At 41.0% G+C, this 27,929-nt stretch overlaps 1 protein-coding gene across 5 annotated transcripts; it reads right to left on the reverse strand.

Annotated features, from left to right (window-relative positions):
* Positions 1-62: 62 nt before the first annotated feature.
* Positions 63-27,537, reverse strand: ZCWPW1 (zinc finger CW-type and PWWP domain containing 1). Of its 5 annotated transcripts, none has more exons than XM_082645528.1 (18): positions 27,410-27,537; positions 24,925-25,030; positions 21,389-21,446; positions 20,325-20,578; positions 19,760-19,838; positions 18,553-18,643; positions 18,098-18,255; positions 17,765-17,887; positions 11,110-11,226; positions 10,256-10,376; positions 9,559-9,634; positions 9,063-9,167; positions 8,044-8,127; positions 7,373-7,439; positions 6,863-6,960; positions 1,901-1,961; positions 1,065-1,205; positions 63-506 (listed from the first exon to the last, which is right to left on the reverse strand). In XM_082645528.1, the coding sequence occupies exons 3-18, from the start codon at positions 21,414-21,416 to the stop codon at positions 199-201; spliced, it is 1,911 nt and encodes a 636-aa protein (XP_082501654.1). In that variant the 5' UTR covers positions 21,417-21,446; positions 24,925-25,030; positions 27,410-27,537; the 3' UTR covers positions 63-198. The 5 variants fall into 5 exon arrangements, with proteins under 5 accessions (XP_082501654.1, XP_082501655.1, XP_082501653.1 ...); XM_082645529.1 differs by having other exon boundaries at positions 17,765-17,884; positions 24,925-25,033; XM_082645527.1 differs by having other exon boundaries at positions 24,925-25,033.
* Between the last annotated feature and the right edge of the window lie 392 nt (positions 27,538-27,929).

Raw genomic sequence — 27,929 nt, forward strand, 5'->3', positions numbered from 1 at the left:
GTGGTTGAGACGAACCAAACCAACTAAACCAGTAACTTGGTTTATTAACATAAACTGCACATCTCTGACTTTAGCCAACAACCTCACAGCCAATGAACAACCCCAACATTTATCAGCTTCTCGGGGATCCTCTGAGAGGCTCTGCCTCCTGCTCCCACAGAAAGGATGAGAGAGCAGGAAGGAGGTGCGAGGCCACAGCTATTCCTCACAGCAGGACACGGCGAGCTCCCCTGCGTCCTCTCTGTGCTGGGGCTCCTCCCTCTGCTCCAGCTCTTCTCCAACATCCTCCATGAGCTGGTCCAGGTCCAGGTCACTGGAGGCTCCATCATCAGAGAGGACACTTCCAGCCTCCTGAGGCCATGGCTCCTGGGGTGCAGGCCCTTCTTTCCTCCCCACGGGAGGAGCTGGTGGGGTCAGGACCTCTGGCAGTATTCTAGCTTCTTTTTCCTCAGATGAGCTGCTTACTGGGGCCTTGCTTTTGGGAGCTTTAAATTTTTTCTTAGGGCCTAAATGAAAAAGTGATAAAACTGAGAGACTTATTGGGTCATCTGTCCTCACCTTTTACAAGTCAAACTCCTATATTTCTATTACCAAAACAATCTCTGGAAAAGATGACCTTTCTTAAAAGAAAGAAAATGGGGTTTGGAGTCAGAAAGACTTGGATCCACAGGCTAGACATGGGTCTTGAGCAAACTTTAAACCCTTTAAACCTCAGTCTCTTTATCTGTAAAATGGCAAATATCCAGTCATAGAGATACTGAAAGAATTAAAGGGAACAAGTATAGAAGTATCTACCTAGCCGGCCCATGGAAATATCAATAAATGTTAATTCCCACCTCCTTACCATTCTCCTATCCCTGAATGTCCCTGAATCAAATCAATTAATAACCACCAAATGTTTCTACAGTGTGTGCTGTGTTCTACAATTTGGATGACACCCTTTTGGCCAAACTTTTTTTTTTAAGTAATGAAAAGCTGTGAAATTGTTAAAAAATGATCAAAGGAGGGAAAATGCAGACATGAACCTCATTTCCCCACAGTTTTCCCCAAGTCTTGAGCCTTACCTGGCTGCTCAGTTTCTGAATTCCCATGCCCTTTTTCCCCTCCCATTATGGGTAAAGATGGAGATGGAGCTGCAGATTCATTTCCCAGAGATCTCTTCGTTGTCTTCCTTTGTGGGGTCCCATCTCGTCCATGTGCTCCACCTGCATCACCCCCAACCCCCAACCGTGAAGGACATTGGTTTATTTCTCACTGAGTGACGGCATGGCTAGGGTCCATAGACTCCCCATATTTGTTCTCCGCCTTGCATCTTATGCTCATTTTCAATCTAGTGAGTCCCCTTGGTTCCTTTCTTTTCCCCAAATATTTCCTTTCCCCCCCACCCCGGGTCTTCTTCTCTTTATAGTTCACCTCAGAACCCACCTCCTCCAAGAAGTCATCCTTCTTGGCTAAGAATTTAAAACATTCATTCCACCTTTAACCTAAGATTTTATAATTCAACTCACAGAAGTGAGAAGGCTACAGCTTCCCTGACGACATTAGCATGAGTCTTTTTTTTTTTTTTTTTCCCCGGTACACAGGCCTCTCACTGTTGTGGCCTTTCCCATTGCGGAGCACAGGCTCCGGACGCGCAGGCTCAGCAGCCATGGCTCACGGCCCAGCCGCTCCGCAGCTTGTGGGATCTTCCCGAACCGGGGCACGAACCCGTGTCCCCTGCATCGGCAGGCGGACTCTCAACCACTGCGCCACCAGGGAAGCCCCTAGCATGAGTCTTGCTCATTTTCTCAGGTTCTGGAGCTGAGACATCAGTAAGGCCCAGCCACATGCAGACCCTCCCACTCTCTGCTTCTGCCTTGCCTTAACTGTAGCACGTCTCATTTCCAGCTGACTTGCTTACCTCTTGCCTTGGGTTTTTTTGTCTGAATTTTGGCTGGCTTGGGACCAGGCAAAGTTGGATCCTGAGAAAAATAAGGAGAGAAAAATAGGAAAATATAAATGAAGTCACATAATTGTGATTTAATAGAGTGGGATGCTACAGAAATGATGAGTGCACTTAAGGGAGTTCAAATTAGGTTCTGTGAGTCTGATACAATTTAAATCAATGACAGCACTTCCTTGGTGGCGCAGTGGTTAAGAATCCACCTGCCAATGCAGGGGACACGGGTTCGAGCCCTGGTCCAGGAAGATCCCACATGATGCAGAGCAGCTAAGCCCGTGTGCCACAACTACTGAGCCTGTGCTCTAAAACCCACATGCCACAACTACTGAAGCCCATGCGCCTAGAGTCCGTGCTCCGAAACAAGGGAAGCCACTTTAATGAGAAGCCCGTGCACCACAATGAAGAGTAGCCCCCCTCACTGCAACTAGAGAAGCCCCCACGCAGCAACAAAGACCCAACGCAGCCAAAAATAAATTAAAATTTTTTAAATGTTTAAAAATAAATAAATAAATGACAACAAAGATAAAAATGTTCATCCTTCCCATTCTATTTGTTATTAGTCAATGTAAGGCTTTATGCACAACAGAAGAAAATAAAGTTAGGCCACAAACATGATAAAAACTGGTAAATTAAAAATTAAAAGAGAAAGTGAAAAATCTACATTTCAGAGCTTCTAGTTTCCAGATCTACACACAAGGAGCTTGGAAGCTGTAACTGTGTTCTAACAACTAAAAAGCTGAACAGACTGAAATACCAATAACTCTTCTTAGATCCATAAGGATGGTGAGGACACAGGGAAAACCTCTGCCCTCAAAACTGAAGATACACAGGCAAATACAGGGAGTCATGCTTATCAGAACATACACTCACAAGCAGAAACCACCAAGAGAACTAGTGTCAGGATAGGAAAACCTCAACAGTAATAAAGGAATTGCTCAGTGTGGACAAGTCTGAGAGTTAAAAACTCCAGGGATACCCAGTCATGGGGGACTTCCAGACTTTTTGTGAGTTTTACTTCCAGGAGCTCAACCAGATTCTCACAGAAAATAGCAAAGAAAAACTCCTTCATGCTTCCAGCAGGGAGAGGGGGAAAGAAACATTTTGAAATATACCAGAGCATTCTGTTCTTCTTAACAAAACCTACCCTCAGGAGAAACCTGTTAACCAGAGCCTAACCTACTAGGGTGTTAACACAGCCTAACTGTCCTGGGGGTAGGGAAACACCCAACTTCAGCTCACTCTAATCACCCTGTCCCACCTAAGGGGGTGGGAAAAAACTAAGAAACACTGTGAAGTTTACAGTCCAGAGGCATAAGTTCATTAATAGACTGAGACCCAATCACAGGATATAGAACACTTCCCCTCCCCTGACACCTTACCACCACATTACTAAAGGTATATTTACAGCAGTACTTTTTACCTGGTACATCATGTTTGGCAATCAAGAAAAAATCTACAAGGCATATCAAATGGCAAAAACACAACCTGAAGAGACAGAGCAAGTATCAAAACCAGGGACTTCCTTGGTGGCACAGTGGTTAAGAATCCGCCTGCCAATGCAGGGGACACGGGTTCGAGCCCTGGTCCAGGAAGATCCCACATGCTATGGAGCAACTAAGCCCGTGAGCCACAACTACTGAGCCTGCGCTCTAGAGCCCACGAGCCACAACTACTGAGCCCACAAGCCACAACTACTGAGCCCGCGTGCCACAACTACTGAAGCCCGTGCACCTAGAGCCCATGCTCCGCAACAAGAGAAGCCACTGCAATGAGAAGCCTGCGCGTTGCAACAGAGTAGCCCCCACTCCCTGCAACTAGAGAAAGCCCGTGTGCAGCAATGAAGACTCAACGCAGCCAAAAATAAATAAATAAATAAAAAATTTTTAAGTATCAAAACCAAACATGCTAGAGAATTATCAGATTGGAAATTTAAAGCAAATATGATTAGTATGCAAAGGGCTCTAAAGGATAAAGTAGACAGCATTCAAGAACAGATGAGCAATGTCAGCAAAGAGATGGAAATCCTAAGAAAGAATCAAAAGGAAATGCTGGGGATCAAAAACACTGTAACTAAAACGAAGAATGCCTTTGATGGGCTTATTGGTAGACTGGTCACAGCTGAGGAAAGAATCTCTGAACTTGAGGATATCTCAAAAGAAACCTTCAAAACTGAAAATCAAAGAGAACAAAGACTGGAAAAAAGAATGCAATATCCAAAGACTGTAGGATGACTACAAAATGTATAGATATGTGTAATGGGAATACCAGAAGGATAAGAAAAAGAGAAATATTGAAAACAGTAATGACTGAGAATTTCCCAAATTAATGTCAGACACCAAACCACAGATCCAGGAAGCTCAGAGAACACCAAGAAGGATAAATGCCAAACAGCCACACCAACGCATATTATTTTCAAACTACAGAAAATTAAAGTCCTGAAAGAAGCCAAAGGAAAAAAAAAATCTTACCTGATATGCTAAGGAAGGGGAGAAAATGGAATCATATAAAAGCTCAATCAAAACCACAGAAGGCAGAAAAAGAATGGAAGACAAAAGTAGGAAGAAAGAACAAGGGCAACAAATAGAAAACAGTAACAAATATTGTAGATAATAATCCAACTGTATTATAATTACTTTGAACATCAACAGTCTAAATGACTGTCTAAAATGACCAATTAAAAGACACATATTGCCTGAATGGATCAAAAAACAAGACCCAACTATATATTCCCTACAAGAACCCCACTTTAAATATAAAGACACATATAGATTGTAAAAGTAAATGCATGCAGAAAAATATACCATGCTAACACTAATCAAAAGAAAGCAGGAGTAGCTATATGTTAATTTCAGACAGAGCAGACTTCAAAGCAAGTAAAGTTACCAGGGATAAAAAAGGGCATTACAGGGTTTCCCTGGTGGCGCAGTGGTTGAGAGTCCGCCTGCCGATGCAGGGGACACAGGTTCGTGCCCCAGTCTGGGAAGATCCCACACGCCGCAGAGCGGCTAGGCCCGTGACCCATGGCTGCTGAGCCTGAGCGTCCGGAGCCTGTGCTCCGCAACAGGAGAGGCCACAACAGTGAGAGGCCCGCGTACCGCAAAAAACAACAACAACAAAAAAGACTCATGATAAAGGACTATTATCTAAAATAAACAAAGACAAATGAACTTATTTACAAAACAGAAATAGACCCATAGACATAGAAAACAAACTTACGGTTACCAAAGGAGAAGGGGGGAGGAATAAATTAGGAGGTTGAGATTAACATATATACATTACTATATATAAAATAGATAACCAACAAGGACCTACTATATATCACAATATTTTGTAATAACCTATAAGGGAAAAGAATCTGAAAAAGAATATATATATATACATGGCACTGAATCACTGTGCTATACATATGAAACTAACATATTATAAATCAACTATACTTCAATAAAATAAAAAATAAAATAAAACATACAAAGAACTCATAAAACTCAACAATAAGAAAATAAACAACTCAATTTAAAAATGGGCCACACACCTTAATGGATATCTCACCAAAGGAGATATACAAATGGCCAATAAGAATATAAAAAGATGCTCCACATCATATGTCATCAGGAAAATGCAAATTAAAACAACAAGATACCACTACACACCTATTAAAATGGCCAAAATCCAGAAAACTGACAATACCAAATGCCAGCAAGGATGTGCAGCAATAGGAACTCTCATTTATTGTTGGTGAGAATGCAAAATGTTACAGCCACTTTGGAAGACAGTTTGATGGTTTCTTACAAAACAAAACCTACTCTTACCATACAATCCAGTGATTAAGCTCCCTGATATTTACTCCAAAGGAGTTAAAAACTTATGTTCCCACAAAACCATAGTTATAGTGGCTTTATCCATAATTGCTCAAACTTGGAAGAAACCAAGATGTCCTTCTGTAGGTGAATGTATAAATAAACTGTGGTATATCCAGAAAAATACAATATTGTTCAGCCAAAAAAAATTAATAAATGAGCTATCAAGCCATGAAAATACATGGAGGAATAGTAAATGCATAGTTGTAAGCGAAAGAAGCTAGTCTGAAAAGGTTACACATACTGTATGATTCCCACTATATGGTATTTCAGAGAAGGCAAAACTATGGAGACAGTAAAAAAAAAATCAGTGGTTGTCAGTGGTTGAGGGGTATGGGAGGAAAGGAATGAGTAAATGGAACACACAAGATTTTTAGGGCAGTAAAAATACTCTATATGATACCATAATGATGGATATGATGTGTCATTATACATTTGTCCAGGCCCATAGAATGAATGTACAACACCAAGAGTGAGTCCTAATGTAAACTATGGACTTTGTGTGATTATGATGTGTCAATGTAGGTTCATCAACTGTAACCAAATGCACCACTCTGGTGGGATGTTGATAACAGAGGAGGCTATACATGTGTGGAGGCAGGAGGTACATAGGGACTCTCTGTACCTTCTTCTCAATTTTCCTGTGAACATAAAATTGCTCTTAAAAAGTCTTTAAATATGAAAAATATATGTATTTCATATGCCTGAAAACAGACTAAGGAAATAAAATAATGAATATCCTAAGTGTTCACACAGGGAAGAAAGGAGAGTGAAGAGAGGCAACCTGCTATTCTCTGAAATTGCTCCAGTAGGAACCAAAGAACTACAGTAGGAACTGAGATTATAATCAAAAGATAAGTTCCTAGAGATATGAGATATTAGAGAGAATAACTGAGGAAAGAGGAGACTCTCCTTCCCTGAAGACCTGCTAAGAGATAAAACCAGCCAGCCAGTCAGGGCTACTCTGATGCAGGGACAGGACGGTTCCTTAGAAAATATAAATCCATGCTAACCAGATGCCTTACAGCAATCTCCTAAAAGGAATCCCCAAAATCAATCTTACTTTTTTCTGTTGTTCTTCCTCCTCTTCCTCCAACTCTAACTCCTCCTCTTCTCTCTCCAAGCAGGAATCTAAGCTGTTAGCCCCAGAGAGCATTACCTCTACAACAGGAATAGGAAGGGAAGGCTAAATAATTTATCCGATAAAATAGGTGATGAGTTAGTGGAGCTGATCCCAGAGAATCAGTCTTCTAATTCTGCCTTTCAGGTCCAAGTCACATTTTCTCCACGAAATCTGATCCTAGATTATCATGGTTCCACCCTTTTCAAAGTCCCGTCACTATTCAACATGCACCCTCCCTCCCTACTCCCTTTTTTCCTCCATTCCTCTCTCTACCCATCTGTGTATCCATCCATCCTGGACACTTGGTCAATGGCATTCGTGGAGAGCCTCCTATTATAGAATCCAGAACTAGGTTGATGATATTGGATATAAAATAAAAGCTTCAGTTGCTGCCCTCATGAAGGAATCCCTTCCCCCTCTCTCTAGTCTTTAACCTCCTACTTATCCTACCTTTTTCTTCCCCACTGTTGTCAGATCCACTGTATCGGCTCCAGAAACCAAACAGGTTAACCCGCTCCTGAGGGAACCAAGAAACAAAAGCATCATCTACTCCTCTCCCAGGGGCTATTTTTGTCCTCTGTTTTCAAGGTTTTTAGTTACAGAATTTGTATTCATATTTCATACCATTTTCACTTGAAATTTCATACTTTCTATCTAGATTTTGTAGAGCTTAACTATTATAATATGTTATAATATTATAATATACAATATTATTATAACTTCTTTTTCCAGTTTGTTTAATTCAGTTAATAACTGGGAGGGGGAAATTCACTGTCATTCTCTACCCCACCCAAAAGCAGAATTTGAGGGTAAAAACTGACTCCACATAAGAGAGAAGATAAGGTAGATACACCTGAGACTCGAAGTTAACTAGGTTGGTGGGATTCCCCCTACCAACAGTCCCTGTTTGGACTGAGAAAAGATCCCATTTGTCCAAGGGTAGGGAAAAGAATGGATGATTTAAGGCATCAAGGGAAGCTGGCCTGGGAAGAAAAGACTAGTTCTAGGACTAAGACTGTGTAATGGGGAAGGACAGCAGGTTTTCTACAGTAGGAAATGCATAACTTGCTTTGTGTCCCAAGTCCCAAAGAGAAGCAGGTATATGATCTAAACTTTCCCACCTGAATACTGATCTGCTCGGCCTCTTGAGCCATCATCAGGGCTGCCCCCAGTTTCTGACTGCAGTCCTTATTCCTGCAATTTTTCTGAAATGAAAGAAGATTTCAGAAAAGTGACTCCAACAAACTGCTACTCACCAGACATTAGCTTTACACTTATTTCCAGTTTCTGGTATTGATATGATACTCCTATTCTTAATCTTTTGAGCTCAGAGACACAATCCCGTCTTATACCCAAATAAACCTTTCATCAATTTCTAGCAAAATTTTCAACCAACATTTTGGTGTCCTCTCCAAAGTAAAGCCCATGGAAATTTGTAAAAGCAAAATTAAAGGAGTTCAGATGACTGTACTTCTAAGCTCGTCACAAGTTTCTTTAGATCCAGCTGCTTGATTTAGTACTCACTGCCTGATTTTCTAAGGTCCCTGAGCTCCTAAACCTCTGCTCATTTGCAAGGCTCATCAAGACAAACTGATTATAGGGAAAAAATATTATTTAGTTAATTCAGTGGTTCTCAACCAGGGGAGATTTTCCCCCCCAGAATATATTCGGCAATGTCTAGAGACAATTTTTTGGCTGTCATAGCTAGGGTTAGGGGTCCTACTGGCTAGATGCCAGTAGGATGCCAAGGGTGCTGCTAAACCTCCTACAATGCCTAGGAATCCCCTCACAACAAAAAATTATGTCAAGTGGCCCAAAATATCAAGTGTCGAGACTCAGAAACCCTAAGTTAATCTGTGCCTTCATTTCTATCACACCTGCTTTGGCTAAACTGTAGAAAACCATGGTCTTTAGGAAGGCCCTCTATCTGCAGACAGGGAAAGAGACTAAGAAAAATCATTATCCTGCTGCAATCCTGGTAGAAAGAAGTGTACCTCATAAATAACCTCACCCTTGCATACTTGGTCAGATATGTACTTTCTCCTCACACAGCTTCCCCTGGGAGAAATCAGGTTTAATAAAGAGAGGACTTTGTTTTTCAAGTTCCCTATATCACAACTGGCCCCTGAGGGTTGCTCACCACTCCAGCTAACTCCGGAGATAGCTCCTGGAAGTTCTTTAGCATGTTGACTGGGATCCAAGCACGAGAGGCTGTTTCTCCAAAAAATGTCACATGGTACTTGGACTGTAATAAAAGATGGTTCTGTTATAGCCTCTTGTCCTTCTTCTTGCTTTGGCCCTCTAGCCAGAAAAGGCAGGAGAAGAACTGAGGATTCACAAGGAAGGAGGGGCTGGGCCTTCTCTGTTCCTTTAAACCTGACCCACATATCCCACCTTATTCCACTGTCCTTCAATCCTGACCTCAGGAGTCCTAACCAAAGCATATTTATCAAAACATAAATGCCCTAGTAATGATACAAATTTGTTTCTATATCTTTTTGTCACTCTAGCTAAGAATCTGTTTCTGCTTGTGTCTGCTGGCTATGTCTGTATTTCTAACTCTGTACATCTGTTAGGATGTATTTGTTCATTACTTTGGCCTGAGCACCTACCCACCCTGAATCAGGAGAACTCACTGGCAGGGAATCAAGATGAGATGCAAAAAGAAAATATTCCCCCAGGTCAGGATCAGATTCTACCATGCCTGGCCACCTGGAGAAGACAGATGGGTGTAGGGAATGGAAGAGAAGGGGTTAGGTGAACAGAACACAAACTCATCAATATACATGTACATAAAAGGGCAATATGTTTCAAAATAAAGGACTCCCAAAATAGACCCCTCTGTCAACCCTCCACAGTGGTCACTACCAAATGATTGAAGTGACTTCCATCAATGTACAAAGAAGCTCAGAATCTTCCTAGTAAAAATACCTTATCCTTCTAGGCCTTCTGGAAACCCTGAGAACAAAAGCTTTTGACTAGGGACATCTCCAAAAAAGAAGCTATTCCACCCTTCCTTCTTCTCTTTACTTTGTATATCTCTCATTTCCCAATGTCTAAAAAAATCTTAGAGCCACTCTTCTCTTTCTACCCATCCAGGGTAGAACTGTCCAACCTTTTTTTCCGGGGAGATACCACATCCATCGTGAAACCTCTAGAAAACAGGTTCTTTCAAAGCCTCCAAGCTGAGCACTTTATATTCTCCCTCACCCATGCTCTTTCTAAGGCAGGTACCATTTCCATTATAAATCCCTTCCATTTCCTTCCCTCCCTGCTTGAATCTACCACTCCCAAGTTCATGAAGGATGCTCTGACTCTGCCATAGCACCCTACCAGGGGTAACCGTATTGCTTGGCCCAGATGATGGATCCTGGGATGTAGGAGGCATAGGCCACTTCACTCTCATGCCCTGTCCAGGTCTCCTCAGGGATATCACAGTGATTATACTCCAAATCTGCCAAAAGAGAGGAGGAATGAAGGGACGGAAAGAGCCTCATAAGGTGAAAATCTGGATGAGGGAAGAGGAGAGGACAAGAAGAAATTGGTATATGCAGCAGGTAGGACCTAAAGGACACCTGGGAGACCCATGAAGGAAATGCAGCCAGAGCCTGGAGAAGTAGGAGAGTTGCCTCGTTACGCTCTATAGAAAGAGACTCCAAACTTCTACCTACATCCCACGCGTCTGACCCTGCTTCCATCAGTGTAACATCATGAAGGTAATTTCTCTGATATTGTTTTCTCATCTGTAAAATAGTTGGGCTAGACTAGAGCTTCATAATCTCTTTCAAGTAGTTTCAAACATTCTAGAATTCTAAGACACTGAATCTCTCTCACTGGCTTTTCCCCATACATCCCATATCCCTTCCTATCTGCCAACCCAATACCAACAATCTAATCAGATTGACAGGCTCAAACCAATGCTGAAGAAGATGGAATTCACTCAGAACATACATTTAGATCCCAGGACTCTCCTCACAACATAGCTCTTCAGGGTGTCTTCCTCTAGCCCTTTATGCCAGATTCATCTTGACATGACAGCAAGATCCCCCCCTCTCCCCAAACACTAACTACAAGGACCCCTGGAATCCTAACTGTACTTTTGTCATATTTAATCTAAAGGATGAAAGCAGGCAAAGAAAGGGACGAACAATAAAAACTGAAAAAAAAATTTTTCCACTCCATTCTACCTGTATTCTGGTCACAGGACCAATTATCTGGGAGGACTGAGGGGTCAATGTTCCCACGTAGCCGCCTCCATTTCTCACAGTTTGGGAAGGAACACTGGACCCAGACTAGACATTGACCTGTCACAGGAAAAAAACTGATATAAGAGACTCAAAAATATGTTCTTCCTTCTTCAATTTAATTAAAATCAATATACTCCCTGCCACCACCACCTCTGCCAGAATCACAAAGCCTTAGAGATCAACTCATCCAATCCCTAAATTATAAATGGTAAAACCAAAAGCTCAGAGGAGATAACTGACTGCTAAAGATCAGTCTAAATTGGTGGCAAAGCTGAACTTAGAGCCCAGGTCTCACATCTCAATCTTTCTCCTATCCCACGCTATCATCTCTCCTCCCCTAAGGCAGAAAGGAGTGTTTCCTGTATTGACAGTTCTTAAAAAGGTTGTCTGGCATATTTCTGGCTAGTGCCTCATTTCTCTGAGGGCATGTCACTAAAAAGTTCTTCTGAAGGACTAACCAGCACCTCTTTTGTGCACAGCATCCAGAGTTCCTGTTTCAACCTCAACAAATTAACCTGACACCAAATCACCAAGTTGCAGCCTTTGGGACCCACAGCCCTGAGTTCACCCCTCTCCAAAAGACAGGTTTAAGCCTATTGTTTCTCAAACTATTTACTTCAGGCTGCGCTCAATGGCCAAACACTCCTTTTATCCACTACCTTCCAAACTCTCATCCCCACCTTTCTCTGCCCCCACATCTTCTAAGTTGACCCAACGTCCCACACAGCCTCTCCTCTCTCCCTCCCAGACTCTTCCACTAGAGTCTTTGGGATTCCAAACAACAGCAACGAAAGTCCACGTCTTCAATCTCTTCTCTGAAATTCTGCCTCCTTTCTGAAATCTGGTGATGCGCTAATGACACTGCCCCAACCCGACCCCACCCCACTGCTGAAGCCCTCTAAGAAGAGCCTGTCCTTCTCACATACCCCACGCCAGAAAGTGGGGTCAGCATCATCCTTACTCCCCATTGACACTTGCAGACCATTACTATCCTCCCTCCTATAAAACCCTTCCTCCCTCAAGGTCTACGCCATGGGACTACACTGCCCTCTCATCACCCTTGTCACGATGCTGTCATCTGGTTCAGACTTCTCCTCTCCACCTCCTGCCCTCGTAGATGACCGCTACAGCCACAGGGGTAACTCACAAGGCACCCCGTATGTTCTCCTCCATGCCACCTCAGTCACCCCCTCACCTCAGGAACCCACTCCCACCCTGCATGCCACACCCAGTCATCTGCAGGGACCGTGCACCCCCCTGAACCACTTATCTAAACCCCTCTCTGATAAAAATGCCCCATTCTTCCACCTTACTTGCTCCAAGACCCCTGTGGCAACTTTCAGTTTATCTAGATCTCCAATCCACTGGCCCCTACCTTTCTCTCAATCTAGTAGCAATTAAGGTTGTTTTTCTTCACTCTGTACTTACGCAGGTTTGATTTCCTTAGATTCTCCTGCAGACATCAACAACTCCCTTTCCCTCTGTCCTTCCTCCCACCCAGCTAGCAAACACAATTCTGAATGAACCCACTCTCCTTTTTCTGTGCCTATACTCATTTGACTGAGCATTGCTAGAGAAAAATCACTGACCAGCCACCTAGGTATACTATATATATTCACAGCTAACAATATCAACCAATATGTTTCTCTAGTAAGTTCACTCTCCCACTGTCAAATTTTACCTTGAATAAGGGATGCCCTCCATCCCACCAAAATCATCCCTCAGAAAAGCAGTTGGCTTACATTTGGGTCCCTTCACAATATCCCATATTATGGATCACCTTCTCAATTACTTTATTTTGAAGAATAAAGTACTGGTTGAGAATGATATATTAGTCTGAAAAGACAGTTTCCAATGATAGTTTTGGATGTTTACAGAGGTGACCTGGCAAGACTAGAAAAAAAGAGTGGGGGAAAGGGCCAGGGACCATAAAAGTGAACAGAGATGAATCAAATAAATTGTGGTTGTAAAAATAATGAATATTAATGAGGAAATGAGTGGGGGAAAATCATCCTAATGCTATAAAACTAGATATTTATGGTTTAGGATGAACTTTCCAATGACAGTTTTTAAAGACATACAGTTCCTTAAAGTTTCCTTTCAAGCAACTTAGAAAGAAGAGAAGAGGTGTTTGAAAACAGTGTTTGAGGCTCACGATGTGGCTCTGTGATAATGAAGGCTGATGTCATAGACACAGGTCAAGAGCAGTTCGGTTGACTGCTCATTCTTTTTTTTTTTTTTTTTTACAACTTTATTGGAGTATAATTGCTTCACAATGGTGTATTAGTTTCTGCTTTATAACAAAGTGAACCAGTCATACATATACATCTGTTCCCATATCCCTTCCCTCTTGCGTCTCCCTCCCTCCCACCCTCCCTATCCCACCCCTCCAGGCGGTCACAAAGCACTGAGCTGATCTCCCTGTGCTATGCGGCTGCTTCCCACTAGCTATCCACCTTACGTTTGGTAGTGTATATATATCCATGCCTCTCTCTTGCTTTGTCACAGCTTACCCTTCCCCCTCCCCATATCCTCAAGTCCATTCTCAAGTAGGTCTGTGCCTTTATTCCTGTTTTACCCCTAGGTTCTTCATGACATTTTTTTTTCTTAAATTCCATATATATGTGTTAGCATACAGTATTTGTCTTTCTCTTTCTGACTTACTTCACTCTGTATGACAGACTCTAGGTCTATCCACCTCATTACAAATAGCTCAATTTCGTTTCTTTTCATGGCTGAGTAATATTCCATTGTATATATGTGTCACATCTTCTTTATCCATTCATCCGATGATGGACACTTAGGTTGTTTCCATCTCCGGGCTATTGTGAATAGAGCTGCAATGAACATTTTGGTACATGTCTCTTTTTGAATTATGGTTTTCTCAGGGTATATGCCCAGTAGTGGGATTGCTGGGTCATATGGTAGTTCTATTTGTACTTTTTTAAGGAACCTCCATACCGTTCTCCATAGTGGCTGTACCAATTCACATTCCCACCAGCAGTGCAAGAGTGTTCCCTTTTCTCCACACTCTCTCCAGCATTTATTGTTTCTAGATTTTTTGATGATGGCCATTCTGACCGGTGTGAGATGACTGCTCATTCTTGAAACACTAGCTTCCTTGGGTTCTGTGATCCCTCATTCTCCCGCTTCCCCATCCCATCTTTCTGGTAACTCCCTCCTCAGTCTCCTTTACTGAATTCTCCTCGCTCTCTGTCCAATCTCTAAATCTCTGAGTTGGAGTTCCAAAGCCTAATCATGGGTCTTCACTCCCCATGCTGCACTTTCTCCTGAGGCCGGCTCATCCACTCCCTCAGCTTTGAAATCCACTTTCACACCTGACAACACACAGAAGTACGCTAACAGCCTCTGTTCTGAGCTCCCGCTTCCTATAGCCATCTTGCTCTTTGATCTATCTGGATGTCTCACAACGATCTCAGACCTACTGGGCCCAAACCCAAATGCTTGATCTTATCCTACAGAACTATTTTTTCCCACCTCCTTTCACATAACTGCTCAAGCCAGAAGCCAATCATCTTTGACAAACCCTCTCCTCTCTCTCACCTCCCAATATCCAGCTCATTACCAAGTTCTGATAATTTTACCTCTAAAACATATCTTAAAACCATTTACTTCTTGTCTCCTTCACCATCCTAATCCAAGCCACCAAAATATCTAATCCTAGCACTAACTTCCTAGCTGGTCTACTCTTGTCTCCCCATACTCCATTCTCCAATTAATCACCAAAGGGATCCTTTTAAAACATCAATTTGATGGTATCACTTCCCTGGTTAAAACCCACCAGGGGCTTCCCACTACACTTAAAATTCTCACTTCGTAACATGGTCTTTGATCTAGCCACTGCCTACCTCCTTACATTTATCCAGAGCCACTTTCCAGCCTTGCTTCCCTTGCTCTCTGAATTCCAATTATACCAGCTTTCTTTTAGTACCTGGAGTAAGACAATCTTCACCTTACCTAAAACTTTCTCCTACGCTTCACTTGGCTAACTTCTAGTCTTGCTCCAGGTTTCAGCTTAAATGTTATTTCCTTACAAATGCTTTCTCTAGCTGACCCAATCTTAATTAGGTCTCCACCATTTCCTCTCATGACATTCTTTTCCTTCCCTTCACAGAACTTAATGCAAATTTATTTGCTGGATACTCCCTTTCTACTTCCTGCTCCAGGAGCACCCACCTCTCCTTGGCAACTGTGAAAAACAGGAAGAGTGGTTCATTAATAGGAAGAGGTTTACACAGTCACTACAACCACAATTCAACTCACGAGCACTGCCAAAGGAGTGAACTTCTGTCTCCCAGTCTAAAATCTATCCCTCGCCTTAATACTGAGAGTTACAGGAGACGGAACACTACTACCCAGACCACCTGACTGCCCAAATTAGACTTATACCTCCAGCTCTTTATACTGATTGCCATGTCATTACAACATGAGGAGTGGTTTATTGCCCTAGACTACCTTGTTTCGTACCTGCATAGTCTTCCTAGAGTTTTCTTTCCAGTATGTACAAACCATATTATTCTTCTATAATCCAAACTTGCCTATTAGACACCAGCTGACTGTTTAGTCCACTGTTCCTTAATCTTCGGGTTCTGGTTTTTGGTTTTTTTTCTTTTTTGGTGCAAGCCTGTTTTCCCCCTGATTAAGACTACTTATTTTCAAAATTTTAAACATACTAATATATTGTATGATCTATTTTATTTATCATACTAAAATTTCCCAATATTACCAAGGTTATTTCACACAATGTATTTGTTTGTTATCTATCTAGCACACTAAAACTGTAAATTCTATGACAGCAAGGATTATCTATTTTGTTCACTAATATATTTCTAGTACCCAGCACAATGCCTGGCATATAAGGCATTAAAAACTATTGTTAAAAGAATAAATAAATCTATATGCATCCTTATTTCCCTCCATCCAATCTGAAAGGCTGGGTCCTTTCTGACTCAAAATAAACCCTCTGGTTCTCTTCTTTAATCTCTCCCTCTCTATAAACAATTTTCCCTCAGCATATAAATATGCTGACAATAAAGAGGTCAAGTATCTTTCTTTTAAAAGAAAGCTAAAAAAAAAAAGAAAAATCTTCCATCTACTTTATACCCACTCCCCTTTATTTACTATTTTTTCCCTCCTTGTTTTCACATCTAAACTAATTGAAAAAAGTATCTATTCTTCAACCAACAATAACCTGCCATTCACCCTCACCAACCCCTATGGTTGCTCTAATCAACACTAATGATTTCCTAATTGTGGTATCTGTTGATTTTCAAATCTTTATTCTTTTTATCATCTCTGTAGCAGCATTTAACATGGCGAAACACTCCCTTTCTTGACATTCTCTCCTCCCCTGGAATCTGTGATACCACACTCTCCTAGTTTTCCTCCTACCTTTCTGAGCTTTCTCTTAGTTCTTCTTAGCTTCCTCCCTGGGTAGCTCTTCCTCTGCTCAACCCTAAACATTATGCTCCCCCAGGGTTTTTATCCAATGTTCCCTTTTCACTCTACACCCTCTTCTTGGAAAATTTCATCTATTCCTATTGATGCAGATGACTCCCGAATCTGTATCTCCGAAAGCCCAGACCCCTTTCTTGAGCTCTAAATCTCATCACAGACCCCCTAACTCAGGCAAAGCTCAATCCATCATCTTCAACTTGCTCTTTCTTCTATATTTTCCACTTCAGATCATGATTCTTCATCCACTCAGTCACTCATGCTGGAAAACAGGACCATCCTAGAGGCCTCACTCTTCCTCAGCTCTCATATCCAGGAGCAATTATATCATATTGATCTTGCGTCCTAAAGATCTCAGTTTTGTCTCTTCCTCTTCACTGCTATTGTCTGTCTTCCTTGCCTGGATAATTATTTCTATGGGTCTAGTCTTTCTCCTGCCAATCTATCTTCCATGCTAGTGCCAGAGCAAGCTTTCTAAAATGCAAATCTTATCAAGTTTTGCCTACTTAATGTCAATCGTTCCTCTTTACTTTTAAAATAAAATCCAACTTCCTTAGCCTGACTTGTAAGGTCCTTTAAGATCTGGCTCTTACTTGCCTCTAGCCTTATCTCCCCCATCCCTACAACCTCCTACCCCCCAAAATACCCCAAAGCTACAAACATTAGCCCTCCTCCATTACTCTGCCAATAATTATCACTCTGACCCCCACTCCCACCTTAGTTCGTCTGACTAAATTATACTTCAAGATCTGGTTCAAGTGATATCTTTTTCTTGGAAACTTTTCCAGGACTACTCCCAATTTGTAGCTTTCTTGTTGGCCTTCCTCACAAGCTTCTCTCTCGCACGACAGGCTTATATTTGTTTCCTCTGCATTTACTCAGTACCTCCTAAAATGCCTAGAATTTAGCAAGCACTAAACACCTGTGGATTATATGAGTTAATAACTGAATGAATGAAATAGTCCTCTCTCTTCCTCAGCACCATATCCTCTAACAAGCAGCTGTGAGGGATAAATTATAGTCTTTGCAGAATTTCCTGTAACATCCTAACCCTTACCTCTCTCCTCCACCTCCAATTTTCAAGCCCAAGGTAGGTTTTTCAAACCATGGCTGAACTCACCAAAACCACTTCCCTCTCCCTTTTGTTGGTCCCTGATCTGAGAATGATCCTGAACTGTTTTCTTCAGTTGGTCTTTCTGCCTGTGCTCATGTCCACTTTGGGCTTTCTCCATTTTCTCACCTTCTGGGAAGATAAAAGAAAACATTGTAGGGTAGGGAAATGAAGAAGAGAATCTTTGTAGATAGTAAAGGCCAGTTAAAGAAGGAAGAAGAATCATAGCTCAATAGTTTCAAGTCTTGGGCTGAAAATTCTCAGTATGCCCACTGTCCAATTCCCAAATTTCATGGAGTAAGTGCTTGAGCCAGGTGTCAAAGTGTATCTGACTATACTTACGAGCGGCCTTCTTTCTTTTGCTTAGGGAGAGTTTATTGAATTTCTTCTCAGAAGGTGCAGGATCTGGCTGGCCTGGCTTAGATGTCTTTATCTCAGGGATTACTCCACCTTCCTGAGAGGCTGAAATCTCTAGAATATGCGGTACCACCACCCTCTCTCTGCAAATAAGATTTTTAATTAAAAGGTATAAAGGGGCAATTTGTAGTACCCCTCTTTTGAAAAAACCCAAGGATAAAAGTTAGGAGGACAGAAGAATTGTAAGCTCTCTATGGCCTCCTGAGGTCATTTGATCCATCTACTGGCCTATTTTTCCCAACTCAACTCAAGTATCTTTCCTGAGATAAGAGAAAGCTATAGAGATATGAAAAAGTGACTAGATAGATAGATAGATGGATAACCATTTATCAATATTAAGCCTACCCTGTGATCAACTCGCCTCACTGGGATAAACTTACCCATCAGCATTATTAGTAGTAGTAGTAGAAGAAGCAATTCCTGGCTCCTTGTCTAACTGGGTACATCTTGTAGGCTGGGCACAGGAAGTCTCTGCAAAATCAAGGCTAGATTCCATCCCTCCCAAAACAAAATACTATAAGCAGAGAAGCAATTAAAGAAAACAACTACTCCATTATTTCCAAACTGTAAACTTTCATTAAAATATCTCCCATCAGTTGCCTGGAAGAGCTTACCTTTGGACTTTTGCCACACCACAGAACTTTCAAGTTTGTTTGTTTGTTTTAAATATTTATTTATTTATTTATTTGGTTGTACTAGGTCTCAGTTACGGCAGGCGGGGTCCTCAGCTGTGGCTCACAGTTTACTTAGTTGCAGCTCACCGGCTCCTTAGTTGTGGCATGCGAACTCTTAGTTGCGGCATGCATGTGGGATCTAGTTCCCCAACCAGGGATCAAACCCGGGCCCCCTGCATTGGGAGCGTGGAGTCTCAACCACTGTGCTACCAGGGAAGTTCCAACTTTCAAGTTTTCTAATTCTCAGGAAAAACTACAAATCTGTATCCTTCTGCAAGCCTTTCCAGATTGATTTGCCTATTCTAGGATAGCCAGGTAATGTTAATTTTATTTTGTGTACATAACAGAAATTTTATGTACCATGTTTTATATCATTTGTTCCTCAAACTTTCTCTAGGAATGGAAGTATACCTAGGAATAGCTGAAAATGTCAAACCACTGTCCTTAGCCTCATGACCTTATGGAGAAGGCCTCATGACCTATGCTATAGAGTTCCTTATTCTAAAATCAAATTCCTGAGCATATGTTAGAGCAGTATTAGAAACAGAAATATACAAGGGTAGATGGAGACTAAGTTCTTCAAATCTGGGAAAAATAATTTATCTTTTCTATGAAGATTGTAAACATATAGAAATAAATTTAAATTACATTTTAAAAATCTAGATAAGACTATTTTTATATTCTGAAGTCAATGTAATCTACTTTTCTAAAAGTCTGTACCCTCTGTCTAAGGTGGTTTAGCTATAGTCCTGTTGATAGAAGATGAAGTATTTAAAAATATTTCAAAGTCTCATCTAATATTTCCTTACTTAGAAAGATGGAGGGAAGGAGAGAAGCTATCGACTTACTCTACCCCTCAGATAACAGTTTCTTTGCCAAACTGAAACTCTTTTTCTCCCACTATAAGCCATACCCAAGCACTCCTGGAGGGACTTCTGTAGCACAATCTGGACAATCTCCTCAAATTCTGTATTGGTAAGAGTTGATTTTCCCTGCAGAGAGAAGGGTAGGGGAGAAAAACTGCTCATCTTTCCCCAGTCCTCCTCTGTGACTAGTCAAGGAAGCCTCCTTTAGATGAGGCAGTAAGTTCACAAGACTGAGAGCATAAATTCAACCTAAGGATTCCATAAATTCTATCCCAGATCTCCTGGGAGTAAAGGAGTCAAAGAAAAGGAAAAAGTTTATAAAATTTCTGTCTACCTCTACTCTCACTTCCATCCCACCTCAGCCCCTCCCTGCCCAGTACGCCCTGCTAAACGCTTTCATCAAAACACTTTTTACCTCTTAGAGAAGAAAATAGAAGCCCCAAAAAGAAATCAAAAACTGAAACTACAGGATGAATTTTCCCTGTGGGATTTACCACATTCAAATTTATGTTATAAATATTTAAATGTCTTCTGAAATGAAAAGATCCTGTCTGCCCAGGCTGGGTGACTAGGAGAAACTGTCCCACTAGAGCCCATCATTGTGATTTTTACCTTTTCTTTCTTCTCTGCTTTCTTGTTGTCTTGAGCCTTTCCTTTTATCTCCTGGCCACTGCCTGTACCATCCTCTTTGGTTGTTTTCTCCTTCTTCTTCTCTAACCTGGCCTTTAGCAGGCTTGGCCTTGTCTCTGCCTCTGGGGAACTGATTCCCGGGATCTCCTCCTTCGATGAGTTAAGGTTATAGGGCATCAGGCTATGCAGTTTTTGTGCAGGTGGGGCAAAGGTTTTCTTTGGTCCCTTCCCGCATACTGAAAGAAATTTGGTCATCAAATGGAATTTATGAAATATAGAATCTAACACAGAAATTGCCAAGCACTGCCATTGATTGACCATATCAGAATTATCTGGATATGAAATATTAATAACAATATTATAATATGAAATATTATAATATGAAAAAATAATAAATTATTATTCAACAAATTCAGATTCCTAGGCCTTCCTTCCCCAACCCTCCCAGCCCCCCACCCTCTCATCCCTGCCCTAAGATTCTGATGAAGTAGTTTGAAGTGAGGCCCAAGAATCTGTAATTTTACGAGGCTATCTAGATGATTCTGATGCACTACCAGGTTTAAGAACCACTGAGTAAGTCAAAGGTGATAAATATAAGTATGCAGGAAACTGAATTATTCAAATGTGAAATTTTTTTTTAATTTGCTTGTTTTAACTTTGCACAAAATTTTAGGGGAAATTAGAGAAATTTTTAAAAACCTAGTCAAAATCTAAAAATGATGCAATGAAAATTGTACTGATCCTCCCAGGTATAAGTAATGTATCTTTCTTCTGAGCTTCCATAATACTTTGTACCTGTCCTGTGGCATTTACCACATTCAAATTTATGTTTTAAATATCTAAATGTCTCTTCTCTCCCTACGAGTTCATACATTTCTTGAATAAGACTGTTTGTAAGTCAAATATATTTCACTCAAAGTGTCTAGAAAAGTAGTAACTTTAACAAAGTGGACATGAAATACATGTGAATTGAGTTTCCCTTTGGGGGGAAAGGTGTCCAAATGACCAAGGGCTGAGAAAGAAGAGGAAAGTGACTCTTGACTCACCTTCTTTACTCTGCAAGGTTGTCATCATTCAGCTCAGAAGCTACACTTTTCTTTATGCCTGTTAGAAAAAAGAAATGAACTGCTATTACCCTGAACATGATTTTTCAAATTTTATTGAAGCCTAGTTGATTTACCATGTTCTGTTAATTTCTGCTGCACAGCAAAGTGATTCAGTTAAACTTATATATATTCTTTTTCATACTCTTCACCATTATGGTTTATCACAGGATACTGAATATAGTTCCCTGTGCTATACAGTGCTGATCGAACATGATTTTAAACTTTCTCCTCTCCCTGTCTTCTTGGGTTCAGGGTCTCTTTGCCTAGGACACTTGAACCACATTTTCTGCCTTCTTGACTACAATTCTACTCCTCAGCAGTGCCAATACATGCTGGAGGATAATAAAAGTTGCTGTTTTAAAGATCAGCAACAATCCTTAGTGTTTTAAGTGCCTAGAACCATGTGCAACATGAGGTAGGCACTTGTAAGTAGGTAGAAATGATAGTGGTAGTGATTTGTTAAAAAACAAAATTCAGGGGCTTCCCTGGTGGCACAGTGGTTAAGAACCCGCCTGCTAATGCAGGGGACACGGGTTCGAGCCCTGGTGAGGGAAGATCCCACATGCCGCGGAGCAACTAAGCCCGTGCACCACAACTACTAAGCCTGTGCTCTAGAGCCTGCGTGCCACAACTACTGAGCCCGCGCACCTACAGCCCGTGCTCGGCAACAAGAGAAGCCACCGCAGTGAGAAGCCCACACAACGCAACAAAGAGTAGCCCCCGCTCAGCGCAACTAGAGAAAGCCCGCGTGCAGCGACAAAGACCCAACGCAACCAAAAAAAAAATAAATTAAAAAAAAATTCAACTGAGTAAAATTTGAGGATCTTATTGGCTTTATTCAACAGTTCATGAATTGGGCAGCATCTAATCTACCAGATAGACAGGAGTTCCAAGGAGCTATACAAAATTAAAGACTTTTACAGGCAGAAGGGAGCAGGAACAAGGAAGTAATACTAGGAAAAAAAAAAAAAAAGCAGGTTGGTCATACAAGGTTACTTTCCTTTAAGGGACTACTGGAGTCTATCAGGCAGATTACCCAACTAGTGCTGATCAGGCAATTCCTGACTGACTGGTTTAAGATTCCATTTCTGGGAGACCTAACATTGTAATTAAGTTGTCTTGGTTTAGTGACTTGGGGCTTAGCATAAGCAACCCCATTTGGTGCCTCTTATTAAAGCAAGACACGTTTTTAACAGCCAGAAGTATAAATAGTAGCAGAGTAGTGGTAGTAGGGTGTGGACAGTCCTGGGAGTTAAACAGTGAGAGTTTTCTTCAGAGGGATAACCTCATTTCACAAGGTTCTCCTAAATACTTAAAACACAAATAACCTAAAAATTCTCCTACCTAATTCAGACATCCCTATGCATAGAGAACCCCCTTTATTAACATCACTATAATGTATATCTTCCCTTTACCTAGATCTTCTAGTCTAATAAATTTCCGAATGTGCTGGATTCTCGCAATTTCTATTCATGGCTCAGAAATAATTAGTAATCAGCAGAGGTCCCCAGAGAAGCCAGTAATAAGAATCTAGCATATTCACTCTATATCCATAGTTTATCTGTAGCTATCTACTCACAGATGTTCTACACAATATCAGCATGCTTCATTATTTCTACCAAAGTTGTGACTAATAATAATGAATAACACTTATTGAGCACTCACTATAATCTTTGAATATGTCATCTCATTTAATTCTCCCAATAAATCTATGAAATTGATACCATTTTACATTTGGGGAAATTGAGGCTTAGAGGGATTTAGAGACATTAAGTAATCGATAAAGTGGTAAAAATCAGGATTAGAATCTGTCTGATTTATAAGTTTGTGTTATGAATTGTGCTACACTACATCCCAATCGTCTAGTTCAGTAGTTCAGTGCTTCACAATAATTTTAATATCACAGCACACATGTAAAGCATACATTAAAAGTACACATTGAAACACAGAAAATATTTCTAGGTACTCTAGGGTAAAAGGACCAGGCTGCCCACATCCATATCCAACCGAGGGATGGGAGTGGGGGGCCTCCAGCCACACTACAGGCTGAAGAGGTTAACATCTCTACACAGCTATAAGTCATCTGTGACCCAGCACAGGGCCAAGATTCATCTTGTGATGTTCCAAGAACTTGTACATTTTTCCAGTTTTCACTTTCCACCATTAATATTATTTCTACCCAGCTGTGGTTTGCCCAAAACCTCAGTGTTAATACATGGTAGAGTCAAGATGAACCCAAGTTTTGGCTTCTAAATTCTAATAACATGTCTGTTCTTCTCAGTGATCTTATTTCTGGCTGTTGGTTTTGAGTGCTTTGAAGGCCCTGGACCTGAAACTCAATCTTCCAACTCTGCCATCTCCCACTATAAAGAGATCCAAAAGCAGCATAAAATGGATCTTTGGGTTCATACAGTCTTCCCTCTAAAGGGGCTGAACATTTTACGACCCTCAAATGGCCAAGCTAAACACTCAGTTGTTCAGGGTGTAGAATTCCTCCCTCCAGATCCCAAGATGAATTCAAAAGGTACTGGCGACTTGACTTAGTGTGGCCACAGCATGGCTGAATATAAAGTATTTTTAATTTTTTCTTTTTGGTATTTTTCTGTTCCTTTTCTTCATTCCATAAATGCAAATAATTGATATGCGCTATTCTGCAGTAACCACTTTTCTTATATATTAAGGAGCACATTTTATCATTGTTTCCATCTTAACTCTTCACCACCAACTCCCAAACTTATTTGACACTGGAAAAAAAGCAAGTGGGACACTGGGGGAGAATCACTGCAGCAAATTGGTCCCTTCTTTACGACAATCCTAAATAGAAGCTGGAAACTGGATAAAATTAGGCTGCAAAAGGAATAATAATAATAATAAATAACAAACATATCTTCTCCCAGACTCTAGAATTCCAAAAATGATCCTGAGAAGTCCCTATGAAGACAATCAGAATTATAAAACTATACGAAATGAGAAAAACAAAATGAAAATTAGTGTACCTGAGATGACAAAATTTGATTTTTTAAAATGTTCATCTATATAAGATGCTTGTGTATCCGTAAACTATCTCTGGAAGAATACACAAGAAACTGACAAAAGTGTCTCAGCAGAGTGGAAATGGGTGGCTGGGGGTGGAAATGAGCTCTCTACTGTACCCTCTTGTGTAACCCTAGCATTTTATATATATACCACCATTTCAAAGTGATTTTTTAAACTCTATTTTTAAAATAAAAAGAGTATTTTAATCAACTTAAAAAGGCAAAATTTTTCCAATATTTAGGTTCAAATCGTTATCTAAACCTATACTGACCTCTCTAGGCAAAAGTGTGTTACTGGAGCCCCAACCAACTAGATACAATTGTGGATCGTTGTTGAGTTAATAAGATGTAGTAAATATACAAGCAGCAATGAATACTGGTTTTCCTTAATCTACAGTGAGGGTGTGATGAAGAACATTACTTTTAAATAAAATCTCTAACCTGATCAATAGAGAAGGGAAAATCTGTAGTCACCGTCTGACAAGTCAAGTCTCTGCTCCTCTGTTTCAGGCGAAGTACTTTCTTCCACAATAACGAATGTTGAAATCTACTTCAGAGAGAGAAAAACAATTTTAAGGAAGTTAATAAATATACAAAATACCACCAACTTTCACCTGGCCAGCTATGAAATGACTGGGAGCTCTAGACCCAGGAATTGGGGCTCTAGACCCAGGAATAACATTTGAGGTTTTAATTTCTTTTTTCTGACCTTAGATGAAAAAAGAGAGACAAAAAAATCCAATAAAGCTTTAAGTGTGAAAGTAACAGAAAGTTCCATAACCAGATCCTAACTACTGAACTGACATAAGAAAGAAGGGTGAATAAGAAGGGGGAAATAACTTAGAAATAATAAAGGGAACCAAGGGAAGGTGAATGAGCTGTTCCAAAAAATAGTTTTCTTTCATTTAGAACACTAAAAATCATGACACTGATTATAGAATGAAATCACCTAGCTCAGCAGATCTCAAAGTGTGATCCAAAGACCCCTGAGGGCCCCCTCCCTTTTTCAACTACTTATCTGTGTTAGGCTGGGTTTTCTCATACTCTTCAACCAAAACAAGATATCATAACAGATTGAATTCAGAAACAGATGAAAATCCAGCTGTTTTCTATTAAGCCAGACATGAAAGAGATTTGCAGAAATGTAAAACACCATTCTTCATACTAAATTTTCTCTCATTTAGGAAAATATATTTTTCATTAAAATATTATCTACGTTAACATTATGTAATGGGTTCATTATCGTTATTTTAAAATTAATAAATAAATGTTTAATTTTTTTCTCAGTTTAATTTCTAATATACTAGTATCAATAGATCCATAAATAGATATAAACCAATCTTTGGAATCCTTCATAATTTTTAAGAGTATAAAAGGATTCTGAGACCAAAATGTTTGAGAATTGATCTAGCTAAATAAATTCAGTCTTGTCAATATTTTTCAAAAAGCATTAATCCTCCTCCCCCTTCCCCCCATTTAGAATATGTTCACAAATTTCTCCCCTCTTAAGTATCCAATTATTCCCTCTTTATATTGTCCCTGGAATCCTTGGTCTAAAAGAACAAAAGAAACCCTTTAGAATTGTCCTCTAGCACACAGACTCCGTGAGCCTCAAAAAACTGTATTTAAAGACTATATTTTGAAAAAAAAAAAGACTATATTTTGAGCAGAGAACAAGAAAGATCGAGTTTCTGTTCTCACTGAGCTGACATTCTAGTGGGAGTAGTTAGACACAAACAAAAATAAGTAAATATATATTGTAAAATAAATAAATAAAGACTATATTTTGGGAGCAGTTTTCTCAGGGTTACTTGAGATGCTGCCTCCCAGGCTTGAAGTCCTCAGTTTGGCCACCAGAGAAAACATAACTCTTAAATAAATAAATAAAGACTATATTTTAAATATCCTTTAAGCTGGAGTTTGATTTCTTTTTGTCCTAATGTCCAACGGTATGTAGATCCCTGCTCATTATCATTCCCCCGTAAGAGGTTTTTTTCTCTTTCTCTCTTCTTTCCTTCCTGTCTCTTTCTTTCTTTCTTCCTTCTCTCATGTGCACTCAGCAAGCACGATTTAAAACGTTTAACAAGACAGAAGGAAAAAATGATCCCCGCTACGCTTACTGCCCATAGCAGACTACCTAACAAGACATTTACTGTCCTAACTACCTGAACTAAACCTTTTCCATAATCTTATAAATAAATTAACGGTGACTAAAGCTTCTCGGCTCAGAGAGTGCAAGGAAGCACAGAGATACGGGCACTTATCACCAGAACAGACTCTTTCTTTAGGACCCTGATCCTGGTTCAGACCCTTGCTATCTAACTCCCGAAAAGCTTCCATACTTGCCCCAAACTATTGCCGACCTCAAACTAGCCTTTTTGTGTTGTTTTCGCTTAAAGGGGTCATGCCCGTGGACTCCCAGACTCCGGCAGCATTTTGCCTCACAGAGCACCAAGGTGATGTTTAGAATAAAAGGCCTGATTCCACCTTATAAACCAGAGGGAAGAACTTTGACGGACCCACATTTTTCCCTCTCTCTTCCCTCACCAATTCTGTCTTAAGAATTGCATTTAAGACCGGAGGTACCACAGAGCCAAAAGTCCTTGACTCCCCTCAAAGGGTAAAACAGTGGCTTTCTAGCCTCTCTTCCCCATGAACAACTCCCCCACCATGAGAGAATTTCCCCTCAGCTCCCACCCCCAACCCGCGGAGGCACCAGGATCCGCATTCTCGCTCAGGTCCGTCGTCGCCCGCCGTGATATTGAGTTACTTTTGTTTGTTTGTTGGGAGTAAGTTTACGGTTAGAGATTCTGAGGACAGGGGTTAAGAGTTGGACGGCACCCTGAAGAGAAAACTTCTCAGGCGACAGGTGCCAGGATTGGCCACGCCTAGCACCTTCAGCTGCAAGCGGAGAAGCACCAGCTACCTTCTGGAAAGATGAGAACCTAAGCGCGAGGAGCAAAATGGGCTAATGCAGAGATTCTCCGAGCCCCCTCGAACCTCGAGCCAGCTTTCCCGCCACCAGAGAAAGGCGCGAGGCCGCGCACAAGCTCCACCTCCACCCCCACCGGCGGCCTGCTCGCAGGGCTAAGGCGCATGCGCAACTGGAATCGGTTTCTGCGTCTGCGCAGCTGAGTTATTTCCGCCATCTTCCAACAGACCGCCCTGTAAAACTACAAATCCCATAATCCTCGTTGGCCTCACTTTTTTTTAGGTGGCAGCAATAGCGCCTGATCGTTCAAGATGCACATCTTCCTTTTACTAACTTTACTCTGTGCCCCAGACTGCCTTTTCCTTCCTCTGGGAATCGTGCCCTGATTCCCATTCTTCCACTTAGTCTCCTTCATGCCCTTATTTTGATATTTTATTTTGAGACTATCCTTAACCCCATTCTCGCCTCTTCCTCCCTCTTCTCAGCCACAGGACCCGCACCCCAGGCGCTGTTG

The sequence above is a fragment of the Mesoplodon mirus genome (genome assembly GCF_964341445.2).
Source record: "Mesoplodon mirus genome assembly, chromosome: 15".
Classification (NCBI taxonomy): domain Eukaryota; kingdom Metazoa; phylum Chordata; class Mammalia; order Artiodactyla; family Ziphiidae; genus Mesoplodon; species Mesoplodon mirus.

What these genes read in the sequence shown, in the direction of transcription:
- ZCWPW1 (XM_082645528.1), bottom strand. Translation starts at nt 21,416, where the DNA reads ATGATGACAACCTTGCAGAGTAAAGAAG. An exon ending in AAGCAGAGAAGAAAGAAAAG is followed by an intron (nt 19,839 to 20,324) that starts GTAAAAATCACA and finishes TTCTCTCTGCAG; the next exon opens with GGAAAATCAACTCTTACCAA. An exon ending in CTCATCTTGATTCCCTGCCA is followed by an intron (nt 9,168 to 9,558) that starts GTGAGTTCTCCT and finishes CTTTTATTACAG; the next exon opens with TCCAAGTACCATGTGACATT.